The 26,034-nt window shown below is 38.2% G+C and overlaps 2 protein-coding genes across 2 annotated transcripts in view; both read right to left on the bottom strand.

Annotated features, from left to right (window-relative positions):
• Nucleotides 1–15,376: 15,376 nt before the first annotated feature.
• LOC145683037 (uncharacterized) lies at nt 15,377–15,916 on the bottom strand. Its single transcript, XM_081754393.1, has one exon. It carries the CDS (start codon nt 15,914–15,916, stop codon nt 15,377–15,379), a length of 540 nt encoding a protein of 179 aa, XP_081610519.1.
• Nucleotides 15,917–17,221: 1,305 nt separating this feature from the next.
• Nucleotides 17,222–26,034, bottom strand: part of Spf30 (survival of motor neuron-related-splicing factor 30) — a 46,045-nt gene continuing 37,232 nt past the window's right edge. The window contains exons 5-6 of the mRNA XM_081755489.1: nt 23,610–23,736; nt 17,222–20,879 (exon numbers count right to left, since the gene is read on the bottom strand). Coding sequence (XP_081611615.1) covers nt 20,733–20,879; nt 23,610–23,736 — 274 coding nt within the window. The 3' untranslated portion in view covers nt 17,222–20,732. The remainder of the gene's footprint in view (nt 20,880–23,609; nt 23,737–26,034) is intronic.

Raw genomic sequence — 26,034 nt, 5'->3', positions numbered from 1 at the left:
AGTTAAACTTTAAAGATCAAGATTTAATTTTCAGCTCAATTCAGTTAATTAGAACTAATAGTTAATGTCGTTGTATTTGGTTGTACTGCAAATATAATGATGATAATAATAATAATTGATTATCTAGTTTGTATAAAACTATTATCCGTAGTCTAAATCTAGTTTGTATAAAACTATTGCGATAAAGTGAACTTCATAAATTCTCTGAATGAGCAGTTGGTAGTCTATAGTAATTTAGCATAGTTATAATTATTGTGTTTTCGTTCCCATGAACGCAATAGGGTTACGTAACTTCTGGATTATTCGCTTGCCCAACTATTCTGAGGCTTTACTTTGTTGCAGCATATCACGAGCTACGGATAATATATAATGTAACATTTGTTGTAAATCACATATTATGATACGAGACTATTTTACATAGTATATCTTATCTAATATAAATAAAATAAAGATTTGTTTGTGTGTTTGTCTGTCTGTCTGTGTGCGACCTGGGGACCAGACGAGTGGACCGAGAGTTCCCAAAATTTGGTCACGGGTACCTTAGTCCAGGCCCCAGATCAAGACGAAGCGTTTTTTTTAATTTCGAACCAGGGGGGGTCTCGGGGGGGACGTTTACTGGGACCAACCTGGGGACCAGACAAGTTGACCGAGAGTTACCAAATTTTGGTCACGGATACCTTGGTCCAGGTCCCAGTCTAAGGCGAAGCGTTTTTGTCAAAATTGGAACCAGGGGGTCTCAGGGGGGCGTTTAGCGAGACATGTAGTAAAAGTAATCCAAATTGATCGACATTAGTGTCAAATCCATAGTTTTCACGGTCGCTGAGATCAATGGTGACACTTCCATCAGCGATGGCTTGCAAATTCAACTACTACTGTATGCGGGCCGGGTGTCAGCGGGTGAGGAATACCGAGACATGTATAAATAGCCCATATTGATTGATACTAGTGTCAAATCCATAGTTTTCGCGGTCACTGAAATGAATGGTGATACTTCCACAGGTGTTGACTTCCAAATACAGGCCCCATGCGAAGAATGGGTATATTAAGCTAGTATTACAATAAATGGACTGCTTGGATGCCAAGAACTAGTACAGATAAGTATCATTCACTTCTATGAATAGGTATTTTTTAAAAGGATTTTTGTAAACACTAAGTTATAAAACAATGAACTACATACAGTAGTTATGGTTTTGGTTCCCAACATAAAAGAAATATGGATTGTTCATGAGATATTGAACTTCAACTTTCACTCCTGGAAAATTTCAATTTTGGAGTTAGGCCACTTGGCATCAAAGCAGTTCACTGTAAGATAAATACATTCCGCACATTAGTAACATAGTTGTTCAGGGGCCTTCGATTTCCATCCTCTCAAATGAAAGCTGAACGATTGCTTGATACATGCTGACTATATAGGAGAAATAGTGTATTAAGTTTTCGAGCTTTGGTGCGTATCCGTATTTACACTCTGATATAACTTTAAGTTCACACTCAAATCGAGCTAATTGTTTAATGCATTTCGAAAGCTTTTGTTTTTGTGCAGCTCATTAAGGAAAATCTATTTCATAATCGTAACATTTATGTACTAAGAAACTATGAACGTAAAGTGGACTCGACCTAGCCCCGTGGCCGCTGTGACTCAGTGGCACAGCTCTCACCCTTGGTGTGTGAGGACTCTGATTCTGTGTGTGTGTGTATGTGAACTCCGCGGCTAATGTACGCGTCTTTGCCGTGGAAGACTCGGGCTCAATTCCCGGCGCGAGCTCATGTAGTTCGGATTCCACGTTAATCAGTAGGTCTACATTTCATATATCCTCGCTGCTGAAAGAGACGGTAAAGTCAAAATCAACTCAACAATATATATGTGTGTGTGCTTATGTGAATTTCCTCGTGGCTGTATGGTTAACACATACGCCTTGATCGCGGGAGACTCTGGTCGATTTACGGTGGAAGCTCATGAAGTTGTTACCGGTATCCCACTTTAAACTGTAGATCCATACCTCATATAACCATAGATATAATATGGTACAGAGTAAAACAGGCATAGAAATTTAAGCTTTTTAGGCTAACTTAATCTTACATATAATGCAACTAGCTTGGCCAAGTTATAATGGAGGAAATGCTATCATTGCAACACTCTGAGAATAGAAAATGTTCGTCAGGTATTACTATCCCCCCTTCTCCTGCAGAATGAAAACCCTGACTAAAACTCAATATATATATATATATATATAACTATTTTGTGTAAGGTAACAAACAGTGGCGGATAGTATTCATGTTTCCTTGCAGAGGTCCTTACGAGGGTTCGCTTCCATCTTCTTCTCCCCAAGAACTAAAATAAATTAAAAAATTGCTATTACTTGTTAATCTTGTACAAAGGACGCAATTAAAGTCCCAGTGTAACACCCCTTCACATTTAGATTTTTCCCCTGGAAGAAAACCAGTTATTATTGTTTCTTGATTTCTCAGTCTCACCTACATAAACATACGAATAGAATTACAGGATAGGACATGTTTAGAGTGCTTGCACGTGACATCTAACTATATTTCTCATCAAATGTGTCACAGATGAAAATTTCCGTTTGTACTGCCTCTATTTTCTGGTACATATGTTTCATTTATGTTATGTTGCTAAAATTCGTTAGGAAACAAGTACAGACTGCGCCTGTGTGCCTGACAAAACGTAAATGTACTGGATAATTATTTCTTCACTTTCTTCCAGAAAAAAAGTAACCCATCTCATGTCGGCTAACAAAAGGAGGTAGCGGACCAAAGATAGCCGTTGTTTACCTAAGGTCGTTACACAGCAGGGGTTTCATTCAGTCAGAGGGAAAAGAAAAAATAATTTAAGGTTTCTACATTTGTTTTGAACTGCAATATACTTCTTCCTTTTATTTTAAGAACCATTTCCTTCTCATTTGTCTGCATCAGAAAAAAAATGCAAAAAATCACTAGAATGTGCCTATTTACCCAAAGTACGTACTAGATCACTAGTTCAATAGTAAAATCACTAAATCTAGTACGAAATCATAAATGTGGCATCCCTGAGTTGGAGCGAAAGTAATGGTTGGAGTAAAAACTAGTCCGTATTTCTACTGCGTTCTGTTGTTGAATTCACAGAAATGTTCAAAAATAAATTCAAGAAGTAAAACACGATCCTACAAAAGACTGTTTACTTGCTCACTGGTTTTCGTATTGTGAACTGAAACTCAAGTGCGCAGTCATGTTGAATACTTCTGTCCCTTTCTACTTTACACTTGAGGTGGGATGAGGGTCAGAATAGATCTAGTGATATACCGCTAAAGGAAGTACTTCAGTACAGAGTCGGAAGCGGTAGTATTGTTTATACTACTTACAACGTTACCCCCCACATAAAATATAAATTCACCCTTTCTCCCTTCCCTTTTTCGAATACAATGAACCGACTCTTTTGCTGAAGAAAGATGCTAAAAGAAAATTGAAACATCTGTGTCTAAACTTTCTTTGAAGCGCAGTCTTTTGTATTTGTAAGGTTTTGCGAGTGTTTTCGAGATAGCCAAATCTTTTACCATGGACTCCTGCAGCGAACTGACCGTGAGTAAACACCCGATCTCGCTGTGCTCAATTTCTCTCGCACACGTGAAATGGGTTTGTTGTTTCCAAAACAAATAGGAAGTTACCTTGCGCTTTTGCATTTCTGCACGCACACAGGTACCATTGTTGTTTTAATGATCAGAAGAAATATCAAAACCATCCGATATATATGATACGAAACAGCTAACAGAGGGAGGCAAAGATAAAAGTAGGCCTATACCAAGTTTTCCGCGTGGTACCATTATGGAGAATAAATATTTGATAAAGTCACGTAGATGCGCTTAAACCTATTTCATCTATCCTTATAACTTTTCTGGTCTCATCAATTTCTCAGGAGAATACGTACAACATATGTCCAAATTCCATATATATACTCTTTCTAAACTAATGAGTAAACTCATTAAGAACACCAACTGATATCAATAAACAGTAAAGAAAACAATACTTTATACTTCTGTCATTTGGTACACATCTCTATGAAGCATAGCTTGTTTCTTTTCGAAATAGCTCCTTTGTGTCACAGCTGTGGCTAGTTTTGTTTTGTGTTAGGATGAAAGAGAGAAATGCAATATTTGTTTCGCGGTGAAGTTATATATATTATTAAGATGAGCGGTGATAAGCGAGGTTTAACAAAGATGCCTTTCGGATGCACAATTTAACGGGTAGTTGCAGTCCGTGTTGAGAATCGAACCAAAGCTATGTAAGACATGTTATGATAAATCCAAAAGGTGTGTTGTATCGGTGCAGTACCAGTTTTTCACGTTTTTCAAAATGTTCCAAAACCCAAAGAATAATCTTTAATTTCTGATATTTTAGTCGTCACAAATTACAATTTTATAATGTAGTCAATGTTTATAATTACTGGGCAGTTGGGCGTTTAAACTAATGACATCATAATAAAGTCAAAACCATAATTTTGAGTTGAATAGATTCTGAGTTTAACGTCCCGTTCAGCAGCGAGGCTATTTGAGACGTGGACCTACTGATTAACGTGGGATCCGAACCACATGAACACCCACCGGGAATCAAGCCCAGGTTTCCCACGCCAAAGGCAAGTATGCTAACCGTTAGCCACGAAGGAGCTCCACCATAATTTTAGTGGGCGATAAGAAATATCTCGCCAGTGCTTTTACAATAAATAAAATTTTATAAGTATTAAAGAATAGTGGTAAGAGATTTTATAATAGCTCTTTTATTTATGAGATATGAGTATTTTGAAAAAAAAAACAACTAAAGAATAGGTTGGCGGAACCACAAAAGACTCGTAAAATAAACTTTCTTATAAATACATACGCACCTTACTCACCTTTTATAGTTGCCTCAAGTGAGTTTAAAGATTTTTAAACACTAGTGCGAAACCGGGCTCTGCCGTTGCGATCGATTTACAGGTCTTGAGACGAAAGTAAGAAGGGACTTACGCACACAGTAAGTAAAAACAATTAATATGCCTGTAACTTTCCCCCAAATGGGTGTATCTTAAAACTAACCTCACCATTATTTTTCTAATTAAATTCTAGCCCGAAATTATGTATCATATTACCCTATTCCCATTTTGAAAACTTGACCTTAATTCAAAATGGCGGATTTCAAGATGGCTGCCATCAAGGTCATATCTACCATACGACTCCCCCCCCCAGGACTTATATGTATCCACATGGTTTTTCTTCACTTTTCTTCATTAACGCTCCGTTTACAAAGGGTAGTAAGGGACTTCTGTAGTAATCTCTAATAACCACATCACAATTCTTAAAAGTTATTTAAAAAAATGGAAAACATGCACCATGGCAAAAATTTGTCATCACAAGTAATGATGCATACATGCCTTCTATCAGCAAAAAAAGTTTCATTGAAATTGGAGCCGGACATTTGAGTGATGTCCCTTGTGGGATGTGATTGAACGTGACGTCAGAACACATCGCCCCCCTTCCCGGAATTTACGGGAATTAGGTTACCTGAGTGAGCACATGTGGTGCCAGCTCTCTCCAGCGACCTATCAAGGATCATTGCGTGTATGCCAAGACGTGTCGCCGTTTTTATCCATGCCAAAAGTCGACATACTGACAATTAGTTAGGTAGTCATGATGGTCTGGCTGATGTGTGCGTATATTTTAACTCGTACATTTTGTCTCGACTCGAATTTCGAGACGTCTCGACTCGAATTCGAGTCGAGTCGAGACAGAGACTATCGAGTCGAGACAGAAACATATTTTCGAGTCGAGACATTTTCTCGAGACGAGTCGAGACAGGCTTAAATCTCGACTCGACTCGACTCGAATGCATCCCTAATCACCTTAATTAATTAGTAAGTTCATTGTCTTCTCTTTGATTGGAGCAAATCTGTCTAATACATGCTGGTTGAACTCTGGTATTCTTATTGTCAGGTCTTTTTCGATGGAAAGCATAACCAATGGTGATAACCTTTCTTGGGACATTCAATTCCTTGAAAGTGTCAATTCTTTCTCATGTGGAAAAAAACTTTTCGTCTTTTGCTGACGCCATAGGTACTGTTAATATTAATTTCAAAGCTTTGTAGACTTACTAAATATTTTTTCTAGATTATTGCGAACGATTCATTCTAGCAAACTCAGTCCTTGACAGTGATCCGAATTCCTCTTCAGCGTTGACTGAAGAAAGTTCGTAGCAGAGATTAGTGTTATAACAAAATGTACATTGAACACACTTTATTCACAGTTTATCCAGGAAAATTTAAAATAAATTGAGGAAATGTATCTGGTGCAAACAACACTACTGTATAAGATATCCTGTAAATTTAAACTGGATTTTTTTTTTCGAACACTCTCCTGAATTGCCCTTTGCTTGTTTTGTCTAAGCCTTAATTGCAAATTTTTCCTCAGTTGAAAGCTGGTCAATGTTTTTTGTAAGTTATTTACAGAAGTCATGGTATACAATTCATTCAGAATTTGTAGTTTATTTACAGAATTAAAGCACACACAATAAAATTAAACCTAATAATTAAAAACTAAACCAGCTGATACAAAAGAGGTACTGGTATATGAATTCCGAATATCACATATTCATACATCAACACACACACATGTGCGTAAAAGAAAAAAACTACATTCCAAATCATCCGTCTTGCTTGTTACGCAATGCACGATGAACACAATATACTTCCACATGAGGCGAAACAATGCTTACCAAAGTGATATGTTCTGGAAAGGAAACCTCGAAACCCACCAGATGAAGGATCAGCATGTAACAGAAGAAAAAAAAAATCAAAGAACATCAAAACAAACAGCACTGCCAGTTCTACACCCAGAAATGTTAACTGGGAGGGGTCCAAAGTATTTGAGGGAGGTCCAAAACGTCTACATAATATGGAACCTGTCTTATACTGCACCCGAAAAGACGATAAGTAATTCTTACTTACTGTCACCTATATTTTTATAAAAAAAATGATAGAACGATTATTTTTATAAGAAAAGAAGAGTACATGATGAGGCGTATAATAAAATATTTAGCATACATAAATCGTTTCTGTGTTAAAAAAGTGTAGTTTATTAAGAAAGTCTACAAATGTTAGTCAAGTTTCGAAATTTTTGGGAGGTCCGGACCCGGTGGACCCCCTCGTGGCTACGCCCCTGAGCATTGCTAACTAGTCCCAAATTCAATGTGGCGTTCCCCATCATACAGTTTTATGTGGAAATTATCGAGAGTATAAAATATACTTATTTTATAAAAGAAATATGTTTATACTAAAATACTATCCACAGAGGGGGGAAGGAGGGGAGCGATTCTACATACAGACTTATTAATATTTGAGTCACAAATTACTGTAGAAAAAGCCTTCATTATCAATATAAGCTAAGAATTAACTTGTAAATTCGGGTCTACTTTCATTTGTTTTCTCCTCTACTAGATATTTTCTTTCTTATTTTGTAATTTTGCAATCACTTTTTTAATTGTCATTATGTTGATTTGCTTCAGTATGGTCCCGTAATTTAAAAATATGAATGCATAAAAACAAATTCCATTTGTTAATTGCTAGTGAAAGAAAATTCAGAAATCTTATTTAGCGTGAAAAACCTTCTCGTTCACTGGAAACCGTGCTGTGTTGCAGAAGCACTGCAACGACCAGTTCCTTTAACTTCTGAGATAGGGGAAAGGAGATTTAACATTTGCTCCAATTGCCGCGCTGAAGGAATCTGGTCGTTGCATGCTCGCTGCAACACAATGTAAATTAGAGACTCTGTGACGGATTATTTTTCGCTTTTTAAAACGGATTAACGGAACGGACAGTTACAGAAGTAAAAAATATGTTATTTAAAGTGTATATATGCAAGTATTAAAAAGTATTTTTTCTGTTCTTTACTACTATTGATAATAATAATTTTTTTCTTGAAATACTTTGGTCGTTGCGCAACGCTGCAACACTGACACTAGCCGCCACTGTACTGTATAACTAAAATTTACCGGAAAAGGCGCTAAATTAGAAAACAGAAATATGTGTGCATACCGAGACGCTCAAAGAAAGCTTGAGGATTAACCTGCTAAATAGTAAATGCATAGATAGTACGATCTGACAATGAGATTGGTTATGAAACTGATATAAAATACTATATGTAGAATGTTTTATGATTCTAGGAGTCTGGGGGGTGGGCAGTTTAGATGTCAGTCAGGGGGCAGGAATAGCCACCAGGGGGGCGCTTGCCCCCCCCTCTGGCGTCGTCACTGGCTCCGACGCAAGGAAACATGAAAAAAATATTAAGATATTAGAAATGGTAACGCTGGCTGTACCTGACAATTTTGTCTGGATATAAAAAAATATTCTAATGTGAGTAAAATTCACACTTGTCTGTGTGATAAACACTGAACGTTGAACGTACTTGGCAGGTTCTGTTGAGTAAAAATTTCGGGCTAATGAACTTGCTTTCCAAATCGTGGTTGGACTCAGTGACGTAACTAGGGGAAAGGGGGCAAACGGGGCTTGTGCCCCGAACGCCGGATTAGGAGGGTGCAAAATTGGGCAAATATTTAGGGGAGCGTTTTGTTTTGGTTGGTCAGAGAAGGCGTTCTTGCCCAGGGTTACAACTAGCGTAGTTGCGTCGCTGGTTGGACTGTGTGTTTGAAGTGAATAGTCATAGCTTCGGGTTCCCCATATGTCCTCTGCTTACATCGGAATCCTTCGTGGTTGGTGTCTGCTGCGGTGGACGAGATATTCCATAGAGGAGTCTCCTGGGGTTGGCAGTTTCGATGACTGAAACTTGCTGATGGATGGAATTCTGGATTTTTCTTTAGAAGGTGGCCGAGCAATGATTCTTGACTTCTTTCATGAGAGTAATGTGGAGGTCTTCGTGGAGTTAGAGAATGCAGGTGTCATTTGAATTGCCAGTGATGGTCAGGCAGCTTCGTTATGTAGTGTTTGGTGTGGACAAAGATGACATTTTGTTGCGTGTTACCAAGCTGTGTAAACATACTGAAATATTGGTCTGATGCTTATCATGTAGATGTGCCAGATTGGTTTCGATGGTGAGAGAGGGAGAGAGAAATAGCGGGATAAGTGCTTGATGGCGGCAGAGTGCTTTCTTGACTGTGCCTTGAAGGTGATTGTCGAATGTGAGCTGACGATCAAGGTAGACTCCTAGGTATTTGGCTCCGTTAGGCGACAGTGATTACTATTCCATTCATCCATATGCACAGGTCCCCCCATACCGAAAGTTTCCATGGCTAGCTAATATAATAGTATCATCAGCGAAGGTAGCAAGCGTGGGGACCGATTCAATATCGACTTGCGAGATTGCAACGCATCTTTGCGATTAGTTTCCGACAAACATTAAATGTATTTTTTCGGAATTTGTGTAATGACGTCAATCATAAGATTTTGCGATTTTGAAACTAAATTTATCATATTGAAAGTCTTGAATCCGAATTTCAGAAAATTTCTGAATAAACATGCTACCTGTTTGATGATTTTTTTTTTTTCAGATAAAAAGCAAAATTGTACAAAATTACACTTTTTCATTTGAGATTTGACTATCATAGGTATACTAATTCCACGCAAAGTAAAATCGTAAACACGTTGTAAACGAAAAGAAAAATTTTGCGAGACACTGTGATCGCAAAGGTTCGGAAAAACTATATTTAATCGGCCTCGTTGTTTGTCCTAAACTGATAGCAAAGATGCGTTGCGATCACACACAATATTTAATCGGCTCCGTGTGTTCTGAGTGGTTGGAATGTCTGATAAACAGGTCGCACATAATAGTGGAGAGATGCAAGACCTCTGTGGCACCCCAACTTGGATGTTTCTGGGCTTATTCACATGACCACTGTATACAATTCTGAGTTTTCTGTCTTTAAAGTAGGAGCGAAATAGGCGTATTTAGTAATGTGGAAAGGCCTGGAGAAGCAGCTCGTGGATGAGCCCCTCATGCCAGACCCTGTCGCATGCCTTTTCGATGTCGAGGAAAAGACCGAAAGTGTAGTCTCCGTTGAATCGGTAATTGACCATCTCCACCACTCGGACTAGCTCGATCTGGACACTATGACTAGAACAGAACCCAAGGTGATGATCAACCAGAAGTTCTTGGTTGAGGATGTCTCCGTTGGCATTGGAGACCCATGAATTGCATGATAGGTTTAACAGTCGAGACAGAACCAATAGAGGAGAAAGTCTGAGCTCTCAGGCAGTACCAATGGTCGGCCGCTGCGCAGCGCGCTTATCGCTATACACGAAAGAAAGGAATGTACTTACCACTCGGCAATCAGCTGGCAGCCAGTTTGGAAAGTTTGCGATGGGATTTCGGTCATTGATGATTGGAGCTCTCTTCTAAAATTCCTTGCCGAAAAAAGAAAAAACTGCACTTAATGTAATGTATCACAAGTTTTGGAATAATATTAATTGTATGATGCACAGAACAGCCGACTTCCGAAGTTCGAACATCAATATCTGAAATATTATCTAAACAATCAAAAAATACATTACCCCACATGCTACGTGTAGACAAGTTTTTCAGCAATGGTATTTTCCACATGTGACAAGATTCTATATACACTTTTGGGTGGATACGTTAAGTAGTTCCTTTTAGTTTTGGAGCCATAGTCCTTAATCAATGTTAACTCTGCTGCATTTGAAAGGTCTATTGGATCTCTACGCAACGAAGTCACACATTTTGTACAGTTTGTCACTTTAGAAATATGACGCACAACATACTCAGCCAAAACTCTCGCGCAACATACACTAAGCAGTCCCTACTAAGATTCACCCCGGTCAAAACTGGCATCGTGTTTTCCCAATCTGCTATTTCACTATCGCCCTCCTTCAACACTATTTTGCTTTTTACGATAGATTCCGCATCTTCCTTTATTTTCTTGTCACGCAGTTCTGTGTCTTTAGCCAGAGTTCGCATTTGGTGCACGAATGATGTTTATGGTGCGTCTGTCACTTGTTCACAATCTTGTCTAGATTCCAGAGCCAGTTTTGTAGGGATGTAAACACATTGTAGCATATGCAATTGTAAAAAGTCTATTGTTGATGGATGGTCGTCGCAGCTCATGGATCGTAATCTCCAAAATGCCGTTCCAGGAGATCTTGTGTAAACTTAGCTGTCAAAACATATTTAAACCCTTTCTTCCACAGATATTCTGACGCTTCCAAAGTGCTTTGAAGTGTTACTCTAAGCGACTGTTATGTCCTTTGAAAGGCAAACGTGTTTTCGTTACTGCTAAGAATGGTATTCCATTTTTGCAAGACAGAATAAGATGGGCAACCTTTATAGAGTGCATTTTTTGGTGTTGTTGCATTCAGGGCGTCAAACAAACTATTTACATCTCTTGTAAATTCTTCTGTTGGTTCACCTCTTGTAAGTTCTTCTACCTTAACGACTGAACAGCCGAAAAGCCATCGTACATTCATCCTTTGAAATGAAGAAGGATTTATATGAGAGGAAGTCAGTTTGGGTCAAATCCTTGTTCCTGCATATGCGGGTGTAATGTCCGTTTCATACACTCGCCTATAAAAGTCGTAATTCACGGTCTGGTTGCAGTAAAGAGCTTGTCTTTTGTCGTGAAAATAATTTCTGATACATTTTATTATATGCACAGCATACGAAAAGTCCCCAAGTTTTCTGGTTTCGTCAGCAGGATTAGGAATGCAGCATTTTAAGTTTCCTTTCTGTCCAGAAATCCCTAAACTTCTCCAAACTTTTTTGTTTGACTGACTACATCTGCGGTAAAGCCAATAATTCTTGCACCAGCCCGTTCAAGTTGTAGAACAACTTGAATTAATATTTTACAAATAATATCTCCAGAAGAAGCATTTTTGCTTCCGTAAACAGCAACCGGCCGAACCCAACTATGCATATGAGGCACAAACATGAACACTAGTGGGTGGTTTGCGATATCACATCTGCTTTCTTCTGGAGTGTAATCACCGAAATCTACGAAGCCGTCTACTTTCAAAGAGGTCGAGTTGGAACGCACTTCTCGCAGTTTAACTTCGTCAAATATAACGATACCAAATCGTTTGTTTTCGTCTTCTTCCCCGCGAAAATAATTTTCAATAGCTTTCAAAGCGTATTCATTGATTCCGTAAGGGCATTTAAGCCCCTTCACAAGCTTTCGCAAATGTGCTTCAGAGGGAAGTGGAAGTAGTTCGTGTTTTAAACAATGACGACAGCCTTTGGAAGATTTAATTTTCAATAACAAACTATCTGAAAGAAATTCACTACTCTAGCGCATACCTTTGAGGTTACATTTCAAGATTGTATCAACTAGAATTTTCTGTTCTTTAGGAAGACGTTCGAGTGTGTGTGAAACCGAATGTTGTTCGTTAGTTTTTAGTAGAGCAATTTCTTTCTTCAGTTCAACAATTTCTGTTTTTGTCCTACGAAGATTACTTTTTGTTCTAATGACCATGCGATTTAAATTTTTATTTTTTGTCTTCAAAGCAACATTCTCTTTTTGAGCATTGCAGTCATTTCCACATTTGCACAAATTTTTATGAGCCAGAGGGGATAAGTCATTTTCATTACTTTCCGAAAGTTCGTTCTGTTGCCTGCTATTTCTGTTAGCATTAAATGAATCTCTTCTTGAACGTTTTAGATCACGTTTTAAAGGAGAACGACGTCTTTTCATGGGTTTTGAGAGGTATTTTGGCAGATTGGGAAATATGTGGGGGACCGCACCAGGTTTTAATTTCCATCTCTGTCTCGATATTTCAACGGTTTCTCCCTTTGTTATAAAAGAATCTACTTTTATAATAAATTCGTCTGCAAAATGAATATCACACACGAAACATTTTCCTGTAAGATTTCTATCACTTTGAGGAATAGCCCTTACCCACTTCGAACATTCTTCTTCGTTTTTAGAAGGCGCAAAAAAATGTCTGCATCCCAAACCGCGATATCCTGACTTACAGCCAGGAACAAAGCACGTAGGCATTTTAACTTCGCCTGTCCGTCATGTCGCACAAAAAGCAAAGAAACGTACACACACACACTAAGAAACTTGTACAGTAAGGGACACTTCTGAATGGTACACCCATATGGAAATTTACGGCAAAAGTGTACCATCCAGAAGTGTCTCTTACTGTACAACAGATTCATTTACAAACAGTCTCCGCAACACAAAAAACGTATACACACACATGAAGAAACTTGTACAACAGATTCATTTACAAACAGTCTCCATAACACAAAAATTAAAATGTTCATAAAACAACAAAAAAGCCACCAAGCCATTACATCACAACGCGCGCTCCCGAGAAGAATTGCATCTTTAGCAACAGTGCTGCCGCCTAGGTGGACAATATTTCAGTGCTATAGTCCATTGAAACTACGAGGAGAGCTCAGACTTTCTCCTCTATTGGTTGTGGTTGAGATCACCAACAATCAGAACTCAGTGACTAACTTGTCGCAACATTCTTAAAAGTATGTTTTTCACTTTCATCAGAAGACAAGCGGGCCGTAGAAGGTCCAGAACGCAAGTGTTCAGATCGTACTAGTCCTTTTTAGAAGGTCAAGAAAGAGGGAAAGATGAACCTTGTGTGGAAAGGCCTTCAAACATCAAAAAACGGATGGTGATGTGGAGAGAGTGAAGTCTCTTATAAGATTAGATCGTCAATTGATGGCGAGAATGGTCAGTAGAGTTACAATTGAACATGTTTACCGTCCATCAATGGTAATAGTTCGCGAATTGCATGCTGGAACTGACCAATAAAAACTAGCGTAGTCGCTAATGTTCCCGTTTCTGATGCTAGCGGCCCCGAGTTTGGTTCCCTGTGGGGACACGTAGTCGCAGAAGTGAAGCCTTTTCGGACCAGACATCCTGAGTGAGGTTTCCTGGGCTTTCCTCATTCACACCGACATATGCTGGGGATGGTACCTAACAGATTCTTTCTCACTTCCCCAGACAGTATGATCGCCGAAGGACGTAATCCCTCACACATGACGAGCTGAAATGGCCCTTTGTGCCAGAAGCCAAAAAATACAATCTCTAATTCTGGTCCAGAATACTCCAGAATTGGCCAGTTCTGAAGGATCTAAAGGGACATTACATGGATACTCCAAATTTCTCTAATTTTAAAAAATTTAACTGTTCGAAGGGAAAGAAAGAAAGAGCAACTAAGAGACTGTTGGGCAGAGAATCAATTGTTAAAATACTTCTGTATTAAAATGGAAAATGACACAATTTCAAGAAAATCGCTGCAAGAAAACTCAAAGATAGATATAAATAAAATTACCAAAAGAATATGAGAAAGGAGACAAATTCAAATAAAAGGACTGATAGTGAGTGTTGAAATATAGGTATTAGCTATGTAATTAAAAAAGTCTAACTTCTCCAGAAACATTTTGCCACTTTGTAGGGAAAGGCAAAATGATGTTTAAAATTTCAAAGTTTTATTTATACTTAAAAGGAATTTTCGTACCTTTTGTATGCTTAAGATTGGCGTGGAATAATAGCCATGAAACATTATTAGAAAGTTCCTAATTTGACAAGGGAGAAAATAACTTACTTGTTAGTATTGATTCATCGGTATCAAATTTTTATATACAGGGTGTCTCAAAAGTCCCCTACCACCCTATTAAAATCCAAATGGATGTACTTTCAGTGAATTTGATGTGGTAGGTGAACTTGAGGGTTAGAGGGACACTTTTTGGCGTAGGGTACGCGGACGGCCGTCATCTTGAATTTAACTTTTTTATTACAAACGCTACGTGGGTCATGTAATACATGACCATAGGCTAGAATTTCACCAGAAAACCGAATCTGAAGTCAAAATGCATTTATCTTTATGTGGTAAACAGTTATCCACAATTGCAGGTGTGACTTTCGTATTACATAATGTGCTCAACATGTCCGTGCTGGGCAATGCACGCGTTCAGACGCTTCTCCCAATTGCTATGGACACTATTAAGGTTTCTGGGGATATTTGTTCACAGGCAGCCATGATACGTTGTTCCAGATGGCGAACATCACGAATTTTCACAGCATACACCATAGCCTTCACATGTCCCCGCAGGTAGAAGTCAAGGGGGGTTAAGTCTGGTGATCGGGCAGGCCATTCCACTGGTCCACGTCGACCAATCCATGTCCAAGGGAATTGTTCATCCAGGAACTGACGCACCTGGATGTCATAACGGGGAGGTGCACCATCTTGTTGAAAGAACCTGGGGAAGGTACCATCCTCGGACATCAGAGCCGGCATTGTGTTTTCCTGCAACATCGCGAGGTATCGGTCTGCAATTAACGTTCCTGGAATGGAAAACGGACCGACGATCTTTGTTCCCCATATGCCTGCCCATACCATAGTTTTCCCTACACCGGTCATTTTCGAGGGATCTGTTCAACCGGGATTGTCACGGGACCAATAGCGAATGTTTTGCCTATTGACCTCACCATTTACGTAGAAATGTGCTTCATCCGAAAAAAGTACCTGCATAGCGAACTGCGGATTTACCCTCAATTGCTCAATAGCCCACTCGCAAAACTGGACGCTACGATCGGGATCGTCGTCCGACAAATGTTGCTGCAATTGCATCTTATATGGATGCCACTTATACCTTTGGGACACCCTGTGCACTGAACTGTCACTCACGGCACACTGCATTGCTAAACGATGTGTGCTTCTCTGCGGCGACTTCGAGAAGGAGGCCAGCACGGCAGTAGCTGTTTCTTCGTCCGTGGCTGTCGTTAGTCGTCCACTACGGAGTCTATCCACAACTCTTCCCGTATCCTCGAATTTGGTCAATAACCGTGCCACTGCAACATGCGATACAGGTGCTCGTTGTGAATGACGCGCATTGAAATCGGCAGCCACTGCGCGGGCACTCCTCTCGCCCCATATTTTGATGATCTGGATGCGTTCGTTCCTCGTTAACGGCATGATTCACAACCTGTAGCACAAAAGAAACGGTCAAATTCACAACTTCACTTGTGGATAACTGTTTACCACATAAAGATAAATGCATTTTGACTTCAGATTCGGCTTTCTGGTGAAATTCTACCCTATGGTCATGTATCACATGACCCACGTAGCGTTTGTAATAAAAAAGTTAAATTCAAGATGGCGGCCGTCCGCGTACCCTACGCCAGAAAGTGTCCCCCTAACCCTCAAGTTCACCTACCACATCAAATTCGCTGAAAGTACATCCATTTGGATTTTAATAGGGGTGGTAAGGGACTTTTGAGACACCCTGTATATTATAGTATAATATATATTAGTAAACGTTATTTTAGTTTCGGATTAACTCCCTAAGTTAATTCTCTTGAGTATAGTGTGTCTGATAAATAGTAAGGAATGTAGATATGACGATATGAAAGTAATTTCTTGTGAAATTACTTTTCTCGTTGCAGAGAGGCCTTTGTTACTATCCTCGTTCCTAGTTCGTTTAATAACAAAAATGTCCTTAATATTTAGATTGTTCAATAGTTAGTGAGTTGTTTAATACGTAAGTGGCAGGTGTTATCTCTATTACATTTAGAGGACAAGGCAATTCAGGGTTCCTACTGATTTGGAGAAATCTATTTCCCTGATCTTTTGCAGGAGATTCCCCGACTTCCATGACAGGTGTCGGATGACGTTAGCATATAAGTAAGGAATAAATAACGGTGAATACTGATATATGAGAACATTTACTCTATAGAAATAAATAGTAATCACTTACCTCCAACAAAAATCTGAGCAACGTCCCATACTATGATCATTAGTATCTACCTACAAACGTCTGACAATCTGAAGATATGATACTTCTTATACATTCATTTATAAAATTTCCCTGATTTCCACTCTTTTCCCCTGAACTTCCCTGACCAGCACCATTTTCCCTTATTTTCCTGACCAGTAGGAAAACTGCAATTGTAAGAAGAAAATGCCATCTTGTATCTTGTACTATTAAAAAAAAAAAAAAAAAAAAAAAAAAAAAAATCCAATTCATACAATCTAGAAGAAAATATATGGAAATGCAATTTTCAGTTTAGCGTTCTACAATTTTACGTTCTGAAGACTAAAGAGGACGGATAATAAACGCAAATCAATGATTACGAGAAAACGGGACAATCCATCAATACAATAGTATCTATCATAAATTCACGTGGCCTGAGATCGAAACAGATAATTTCAAAACACAACTATAGAGTTATGTTACATTACATTAACCTGTAAACGGTGATATAATAAAAGTATGACAGATACAATACAGTACTTTAATGAAAAATAAAGTTGCAGATACATCAAAAAAAGAAATCCAGGGCATGTTTTATTCGTACACATTAAGTTCTGTAGCTGTAAAGTGTTTACTGAATTAACATATCAATTACTTCGTGCTTGACAGATCTCTATTGAATACTTTTACCCGTATTGGTGATTTTATTGTCATACATCTTACGATGAAAATTTTCGGCACCTGGCAGACCGTAAACATAGTAATTGACTGTCTATTGTATTTTAGTAAGTAATCAATACAACACTTGGAAATATTACGGAAATCCCTATATTATGCGTTGTATGAAGGTGAAAGATTTGTAAATTACGCTGTGTTATTTTTAAAGCAGCTTTATAATACTGCAAAATGAAGGCAGGTTTGCTACTTTGATTCAAATATGAAAATATAAATGCAAATTCCAATAAATATTAGACGACCATTTATATACAGTGCGGCAATTGGAATGAGGATTTTTTAAAATTTTTTTTTAACTTCGTAGTTAGCTTTGGTACAGACGATTTTTACAACGGTGATCTTAAGTGTGACAATGGGAACACGCAGAAGTTTCGAACTCGGCCAGCTGCCAGTGCCATGCGGCTAAGTATAATTCAATTTGTGATTCCCCGTCACTGTTTCAACAATGGAACAATGAGTAAATATCAAGTAAGTTCTGTGTAAGTTTAGGGGAAATTCCAACGGAAACATTTAAGACGCTAAAAAAGGTTTATGGGATCAATTCCCTTTTTCGTTGTTGTTGTTTTGCATAGTATAAGAGGTTCTGTGCTGCCAGGGAGTCTGTGGAAGGTGAAGAGCGCCCAGGTCCTACCACATCTGTCAGAACAACTGAAATGATGGGCGAAGTTCGGGGTATGACTTTGACTGATCGAAATGCAAGTCTAATGTCAGATAGAGGATTTAAAGAAACACAAGCTGTGTGCGCGATTCGTATCTAATCCTTTGAAGGAGGAGCAGAAACTGGAAAATAATTTTTGCCCCAAAAAAGTGTTTGTATGACACCACATCTCGCATACTCGCTAGATCTCCCTGTTATTCCTCTCTTTTCTCCTAATTAAAAGCATCACTAAAAGGTTGCTTTCTTTGACAATGTTTCTACTATCCGGAGAAGAGTGATGACGACATTACAATCCAGGACTTACGAGATGCCACTCCACGACTTACTGGATTGTACAAAGCTGTATGTGCATAGAGGATTCCACTTTGAATAAAGTGAGGTACGCTAATTCCACTATTTTTTTTTTCCTTTTTACAAAAGAGTTTCGTTTCCTGATTGCCGCACTGTGTGTTATAGTCTGATATTCGTTTAACTGTACTGAGAAAAATGCAGATACAAAATAATGTAATGCTATTTCCTTAATTTTTCATTACCACCAATCGCACATTTTATTAAAGACAAAATGTTTTTTAAAACTTTCGTTAAAAAATGTACTGCTAACTTAATAAAAAGACATACTGTTGTTTTACAGAAATTACATTTCATGGATTTTACGTATATTAGGTTTTTCACTTCTGAGCTGTAAATCTTGCAAGAACAGCTCTACTACAAAATATTCTTATTTGGCATGTTCAAACTTACATTTAACAATGTTACATTAAGCCCATCCTCAAGAAGTGAATTTATTTTGTTATTTTCATGGAAAACAGTGAACTGAACCACAGATCAACAAGTACAATAAAAAAATATCCTTCTTGGTAATCATCCTAATATTGAAGAAACTGAGTTAGATTCAAAATATTGAATAAATACGAACAGTTCTACAGAATAAGAGTACATATATTTCTTGTGGAAATTTCCGCAAAACCATGTTTGTTAACTATTAATGAATGGTCTATTTGAAATTTAACCCTGGAATACACAGAGGAGAGCTATGACACCTCCATAATCTATTAGTGTGCTGACGTGTTTTTTGTTGAATTGCATTTCTAGTTAGTTTTTCTCGGTTTATATTTACTTTGTTGTTCCTTGCCACACCATCTACGTATTACTAGTTTTCATTATTATTTATTTATTTATTTGAAAATCTGTCGTGTGTACCAGTTTCGTCATTTCAGATTTTGTCAGGAGGGAGAATGAATGTCTATCAACATAAAAGTTTATTTATTTATTTATTTATTTATTTTTTTTTGTTAGTGTCTTAGTATACAAGTTATTAAAAAGCATGTGTTTCTCTAACTCAGGGAGGAGGCAATTGCTACCTCCGCCCTTCCCAAATGACGTCCCTGATGTGTACATTTCTAATTAAGCCGCTAGTGATTTTGCACTTTATATACGAAATATTATTAATGAAGTAATTGGCTGTGTGACAGTTTTGAAGACGTCATATTAAGTTGGAGGTAACGTCAAAATTCAGTCCCCACATCAAGATGAAATCGATTTATTCGTTCAGAGTCAAAATGAAGGAAGAAGCTAATAATATTCGTGGTTAAATTATTGAAGGAAAAAGTGGTTTTGATAGACTACTGAGCTACATACTTGATGATGAACTCCTGCAAGAAGCACTGTTTTGCGTTCACCAGAAACAAAACTGTAGCTCGTAATATAGTTGTACACCACAACGCACGCGACCTTCTCTTCATTGTGGGTATGCTGGAATCGAGTGTTGAAAACACCAACAATAAAACTAGGAAGCAGAGACCAAACTACAATAAGAATTCATATTGCATTGGAGACACTAATGACAGAGAGTCTATTCTTATTTGGACATCTAGATATTTTTGAAGAACACCAAATTAAACACAAAACAAATGTGGAATGAATTTTATGGACCTCCTTAGACCTAATTGTGTAATGTCAGCAATTATGCTTCACTTAACAATCTCATTAATTTCCAATCTTCATATCAGAATTGAAATAACAACATTCTACTAAATTTAATCATACAAATATGAAATAAGTAATTGGAGTTCACTAGCAGCATCCCATCTGTGTATTAAAAGATGCAAAAACTGTATATTCCAGGGTTAAATAAGAAATGAGTGGTATATACTTCGAAGAAAATGCCCTGGCACTTGTTCATTATTTTTAGTATTACAACACACGAATCGACCATAAACGTTTTCGTGTGGTAACCCCATTTATATATAAAATAACTGTGCTACTAACGCTTTTATTTATTATTATTATTTTTCTTTTACTGACTCGCAAGAAAAACATAATTTACATTGCGATTTTACACAGTACTAGGATTCCACTAGTAAAAGTATTACATTAACTTTACAACATACAAAAGTCGACTGTAAATATCTGAACACACGATACTAATATTTACAGTTTATTCTGTCTCACAGAGACAATTTTGTAATGTTTTCTACATTTGTTTGAATGACCTTTTTCATGAACGTCATCACACACTTGTTCGTTCACAAATATAGATTCACTCATTTACATTTTTACACATTCTCTCACATTTCCACACACCCACACAAACATATGTATATATACGTATTTTCCCGAGTTGCACCAAGAACAAGCCACATTAGTTACACTCCTTTCCTCCACTTCTCGGCTGTTGTAAACTCTGTCATGGGTCTACCACCTATTCCACAGGTACCAATACCCACTCTGCCATTTACATTATCAGGTGACGCAAAGATACTCTTCTTTGAAATGCCCTTTTTACCGGATGACTGAAAAGCGAAAAAAAAGGCAAATAAGTAATATATATATATATTAAAAATTACTTAATGAAACAATATGATGTACAGGGGTTGGAGAAAAAAAAAATCTAAAACGTTTGCAAAAGTGTGAAAATCATACGTAGTATGGTGTGGGGCCTCCTTTTGCGTCCAAAACAGCTTGGATCCGACGTGGAATGGACGTATACAGTTCCTGAATCGTGGTGTGTGAAATTTTGTACCATTTTTTCTCCAAAACATGCTCCAGTTCCTTAAGGGATGCTGGTGGAGGGTAATGCGACCGAACACGCCTTCCTAACTTACACCACAATGGCTCAATGATGTTCAGATCTGGTAATTGTGGGACCCAGGGGAGGTGTGATAGCTCCTGGTCATGCTCCCCAAGCCATGATTTCACCGTTTTTGCAGTGTGACAGAGTGCCAAATTATTTTGGTAGATGCCATCACCATCAGGGAACAATATTTGGGCCATCGGTAGAGTCTGGTTCCCCAAAATGGCCTCATACGCCTTAGCATTCATCATTCCATGCAGTGCTATGATGGGACCTGCAGAAAACCACGATATCACTGCCCATACTGGAACAGAACCACCCCCATGCTTTACAGTTGGGAGCAGACAATCTGTATCATAGGCCTGCGACGGTGTTCTCCATACGTAAACACGACCGGTTGTTGGAAACAAGGTGAAGGTCGATTCATCGGACCACATTACGTGTTTCCACTGCTTATGAGTCCACGCTTTGTGGTCCTTGTACCACTGGATACGCCTCTTCGCATTTACTGCTGTGACCAGGGCTTTGGCGATAGCGGCAATAACATGAATTTTCTTTATGAAATTCCCGTCGCACTGGTTTCGACGAAACCGGGTTCTGTCGGCCGGAGTTGAGTTCAAACGTAATTTTCACTGCACTGGTCTTCTTTTTAGCTGCTACAATCCGTTTTAATGACCTCCGGTCCCTATCTGACAGGATTGCCTTTCGACCACTGTTGTGCTTTGCAGACGTCGTTTGCCCGTGAATTGTGTATGCTCTCGTAACATTGGACACAGTGCATTTCGATACCCCCACAATGTTTGTCACTGTTGCCACTGAAGCTCCAACCAAACGGGCACCAACGTTCATGCCTCTTTGGAATTCTGTCAGGTCGCCCATTTTACCGCACCACTTTCACACCACGACACTCACAAGTGAACTGGTTACTGCTGACGGAAAAGGAAGGTCCACATGACACATTGAAAACAAAAAACGATCGGTAACCGCAACACGTGTTGTACAGTAGAGGGTGAAACTTACGTGTCCTGTATGAAGTGTTTTTAGATTTGTTTGTCTACCCTCTGTATGTGAAATAATAATAATCGAATGATTAGTGTGGAATGGTTTAATATTATTTATGTAAAGAATAATTAGATGACTTGGAACGCTGGTAAAAACTAAGTTTCACCTTTTTTTCATTACTGAAATACAAGACGGGAAAATTAAGTTACTGAGGAGCTCAGTGGTGGCTCTTGAGGGAAGTCACATACGTAAACATGTAAATTTTATAGTACTATATTTGTATATCGCTTTTTAGAAGATAATGATAGGTGTCGGAAAAATTTCCAACATTTACTCAAGATACTCATACAACACATTGAGCAAATAAGTAAGTTTTATAAACATGGATATATAGACATAACGGGAAGGAGAACAGTTTCTTTAACCGCTTTCAAAGCTATTTTTCACATTTTGGGAGCTATTAGCTCTGTAAAGAGATTCCTTTCAACTCATGTTTCTTAAGACTTTTTCTTTCCTTTCTTTCTTTCTTTCGATAGAACTTTTCGCCATTAAGTTATTGAATTTACGCTCTTTCGAATATCAAATAACGTGGAAATGAATGATATTCAAAAAGTGAAAAACGCACGACTGGACGGACAATCGAACCATAGTCTCCGGTTTGCTATGACTGTGCGTTACCTATTGTTCTCCTTGATCAAACACACTTTCCCACTATTAAGTTCGGTTGATCAGGGAGTGGGCTATGTAGCGTAGTGTTTAATGCGCAATATGGTACGCAGGAAACTCTCACTTAAGCCTCGATCAGTTGTGGATTTTACTCTTTGAAAACAACTAGAATCCGCACTTACCAAAAGGCCGTGTAAGAAAAATTGGTAGTTTCTTTCTTTTATAAAGTAAAATTAAATAGTTCTTTCGTGGACATAGGTTAGCGTATGTACCTTTGACGTGGGAGATCCGGGTCCGATTTCCGACTGAAGTTCAAGTGGTTCGGATCTCACGTTAAGCAGTAGGTCGGTCCTCATCATATATAGTTTCGGTGCTGAAAGGGATGTTAAAATCCATTCCAACCAATCACTTTTTAAAAATATTATTCCATCTTGATCCTCCTCTACTCGAATGAATATATATCTCACCTCTTGATGAAGTTCTCCCATTAAAATTATATGAGCTACTGTACAGAAAGAGATAGCCTGAAATTGATAAATATTTCATTTACTTTAAATTCTGACTTCTGAATGACTGTTAAAATTTCTGAGCATATTAGCATATTGTCTGAAGTTAAAATCGGCGAGCTTACCTGTAAATGTGACAATCCTTTCACCAGCATAGTAAAATACTACTGTTTTGTATGTTACACACACTAACATAAACCACGAAATAGAATCGGTATTTTAGATGTGAGTAAAAGATAGTTCGATTTCTTTAATCAACTAACTTCTGAACATACCTTTTGACTAAAAGCCAGCCATTTATTCTTTTCTGTTTCCCTCTCTTCCTCAAGCTGCTTGAAACGCTGAAGCTTTCGCTGCTTCTTTTTCTTCAAATATTCACGCTGCTTTTGTAACATAAGTTTCCTGTGAATAAATAAAACCCTTAAGCGATTTACTCGTGTTTTTTCTGTTAGTACTTTTATAAATTATTTCCACATATAACATAATAACTGTATTTAGATTGCTACTTAAAAGGGTTACTTAGCACTTTAATACGAGGGTGGTCAGCATGCTCTGCCCTGACCCATATCTATTTATAGAAGATACTTATAATTTTATATATAATATATATCCCTTAAGACTAGAGAGCGGCGGTTTAGGTGTTCAGTTTTTGCCTGATGCGCAGTCTGGGCAAATGACACAACTACGCCCTCTAACATATTTTTCCGTTTTCAATTTAGCGTTGCTAATCCTAGTATGACAGTATTACTTTCAACTGTTCTAGCAGTGAAGAGTTACGGTTATTGACGAAACAACCCTATTTTTACTTGCTGAGTCTACAAAAGTGTTATCACTTGGTAACATTTTTAGAAGCTGATAGTAGATTGGCGATAACTTTTAATATATAGGAACATTACTACATAAAGAATCAGAAATTATGTCTATAAATTATGCACAAAATCACAGTGTTTTACATTATCATATTTTGTGTAATAGTTATACATATATTCACTCAAGAAATCATATTTCGTTCTTTCCTTTTTACCCTCTGCCCATTTCATCATCATTAGTTTGTGCATATCTCTAAGTTTGTGTGTGTTGTGACTATGATGCTGGAATTTTGATAGTGCAAGTGCAAGTGAACCGTAGAGAGAGAGAAGAGAGAGAAAAGACAACTACTTTTATTAATATCAGTGTTTACGTTTTCTTTGAGCATGAGAAACCTGTATGGTTTCCAAAATGCTCTTTTTGTTGGATTCTCCTTCATCAGTCATTGTACACATATGTTAATACGTTAGAATATGCACTGCTTGCTTGATCGTTTATCTTACACAAAGATTAGGCAGAAGGGGTGAGACAGAAGCACACATTGTATTTGGCTATCTGCAATGAAACTCTCAGAGACTACACGCACACTTTTTGGTAATGATGAGCTCAATCCAAGTTATTGCACACATGCGGGTAGAAAAGTCAGCGGTGTCCGAATGAGGAAAATTTTGCTGCTCGTGTGTCCACCCCTGGTTTGGACTAATGTCTACAAAATTTAAAGAATTTACAATTTTTCTTTTCTTTACAGGCTATTGTGTAGTGTAGCCTGATTTTTTTTTTTTTTAAAAAAAGAAAAACTGGGCAGTGGTAAAATATTTAATGAAGAAACGCCTAACACTCAAGGGCATCCATGCTGATACAATGGGAATTCTTGGTGACTCTAGCACATCATAATATCGCAGTGAAACGACAGTGTCGTGAATTTAAATGTGGTCGACAGACTTGTGCAGATGGACATGAGGACACGTTGTACGTCAAGTCAGAATTTGTTATGGATAATCAAGGCTTACAAACGAAAGTTTTTGTGGAGATTTGTCATCATTGATGAAACGTGGGTTCATTACTTCGATCTTGAGTGTAAACGCCAAAATCATTCAATGGAAATATGAAATGAAAAATGAAATGAAATCTGTGAGTTTTACGTCCCACAGTTATGCGGGTAGGCTAAAGGAGACGGTGATGATGAGTAATGAATGAAAATGGTGGAATGAAGAAAGTGGGAGGAAACGGGAGAACCCCGAGAAAACCCACGCACACGGTGTTTGTCCACCACAAAGTTCACTTGGCGGGGGCTGGGATCGAACCCGGGACCCCAAGCACCAGAGGTGAACGCTCTACCACTGAGACACCGCGGCCCCCATCAATGGAAATATCTCCACTCCATATCACCGAAGAAATTCAAGGTCCAATCATCAAAGGGGGATTGGAGAAGGGAGGTTAAAAAGGATACTATTTTGATTGATAAGCTCGACCATGGAAAGCAATCAGAGCGTTTATTTTCCAACCCTAATTGCTAAATTACGTACTGCCATCAAAGATAAGCACCGTGCAACGTATCATTTCGATAATGCACACGGCCACATCTTCCAAGTTTAGTGGCTGTAATTCATGAGTCAGACTTCGAATTTGCCCTCCACGACCTCTAGTCTCCAGATCTGGCCCACAGTGACTTTCACTTGCTTCCTAACCTGAAGAATGTTCGTCGAGGTAGATATTTTCGCAGTGATTTTGAAATGAAATGAAATCCTAGTTTTACGTCTCACGTTTATGCCGGCTGGGCTCAAGAAGACGGTGATGATGAGAAATGAATGAAATGGTGGAATGAAGGAAGTGGAAGGAAACGAGAGAATCTCGTGAAAACACATGTACACGGTGTTTATTAACCACAAAGCT

The sequence above is a fragment of the Thermobia domestica genome, chromosome 4, assembly GCF_964235325.1.
Source record: "Thermobia domestica chromosome 4, izTheDome1.hap1.1, whole genome shotgun sequence".
NCBI classification, from domain to species: Eukaryota; Metazoa; Arthropoda; class Insecta; order Zygentoma; family Lepismatidae; genus Thermobia; species Thermobia domestica.
Note: the sequence above shows the minus strand (reverse complement) of the source record. Positions and strands in the feature narration are given on the sequence as shown.

Excerpts from the sequence above, each read along its gene's own strand:
- LOC145683037 (XM_081754393.1), bottom strand. The coding sequence starts at position 15,916 with ATGCCGTTAACGAGGAACGAACGCATCCAGATCATCAAAATATGGGGC.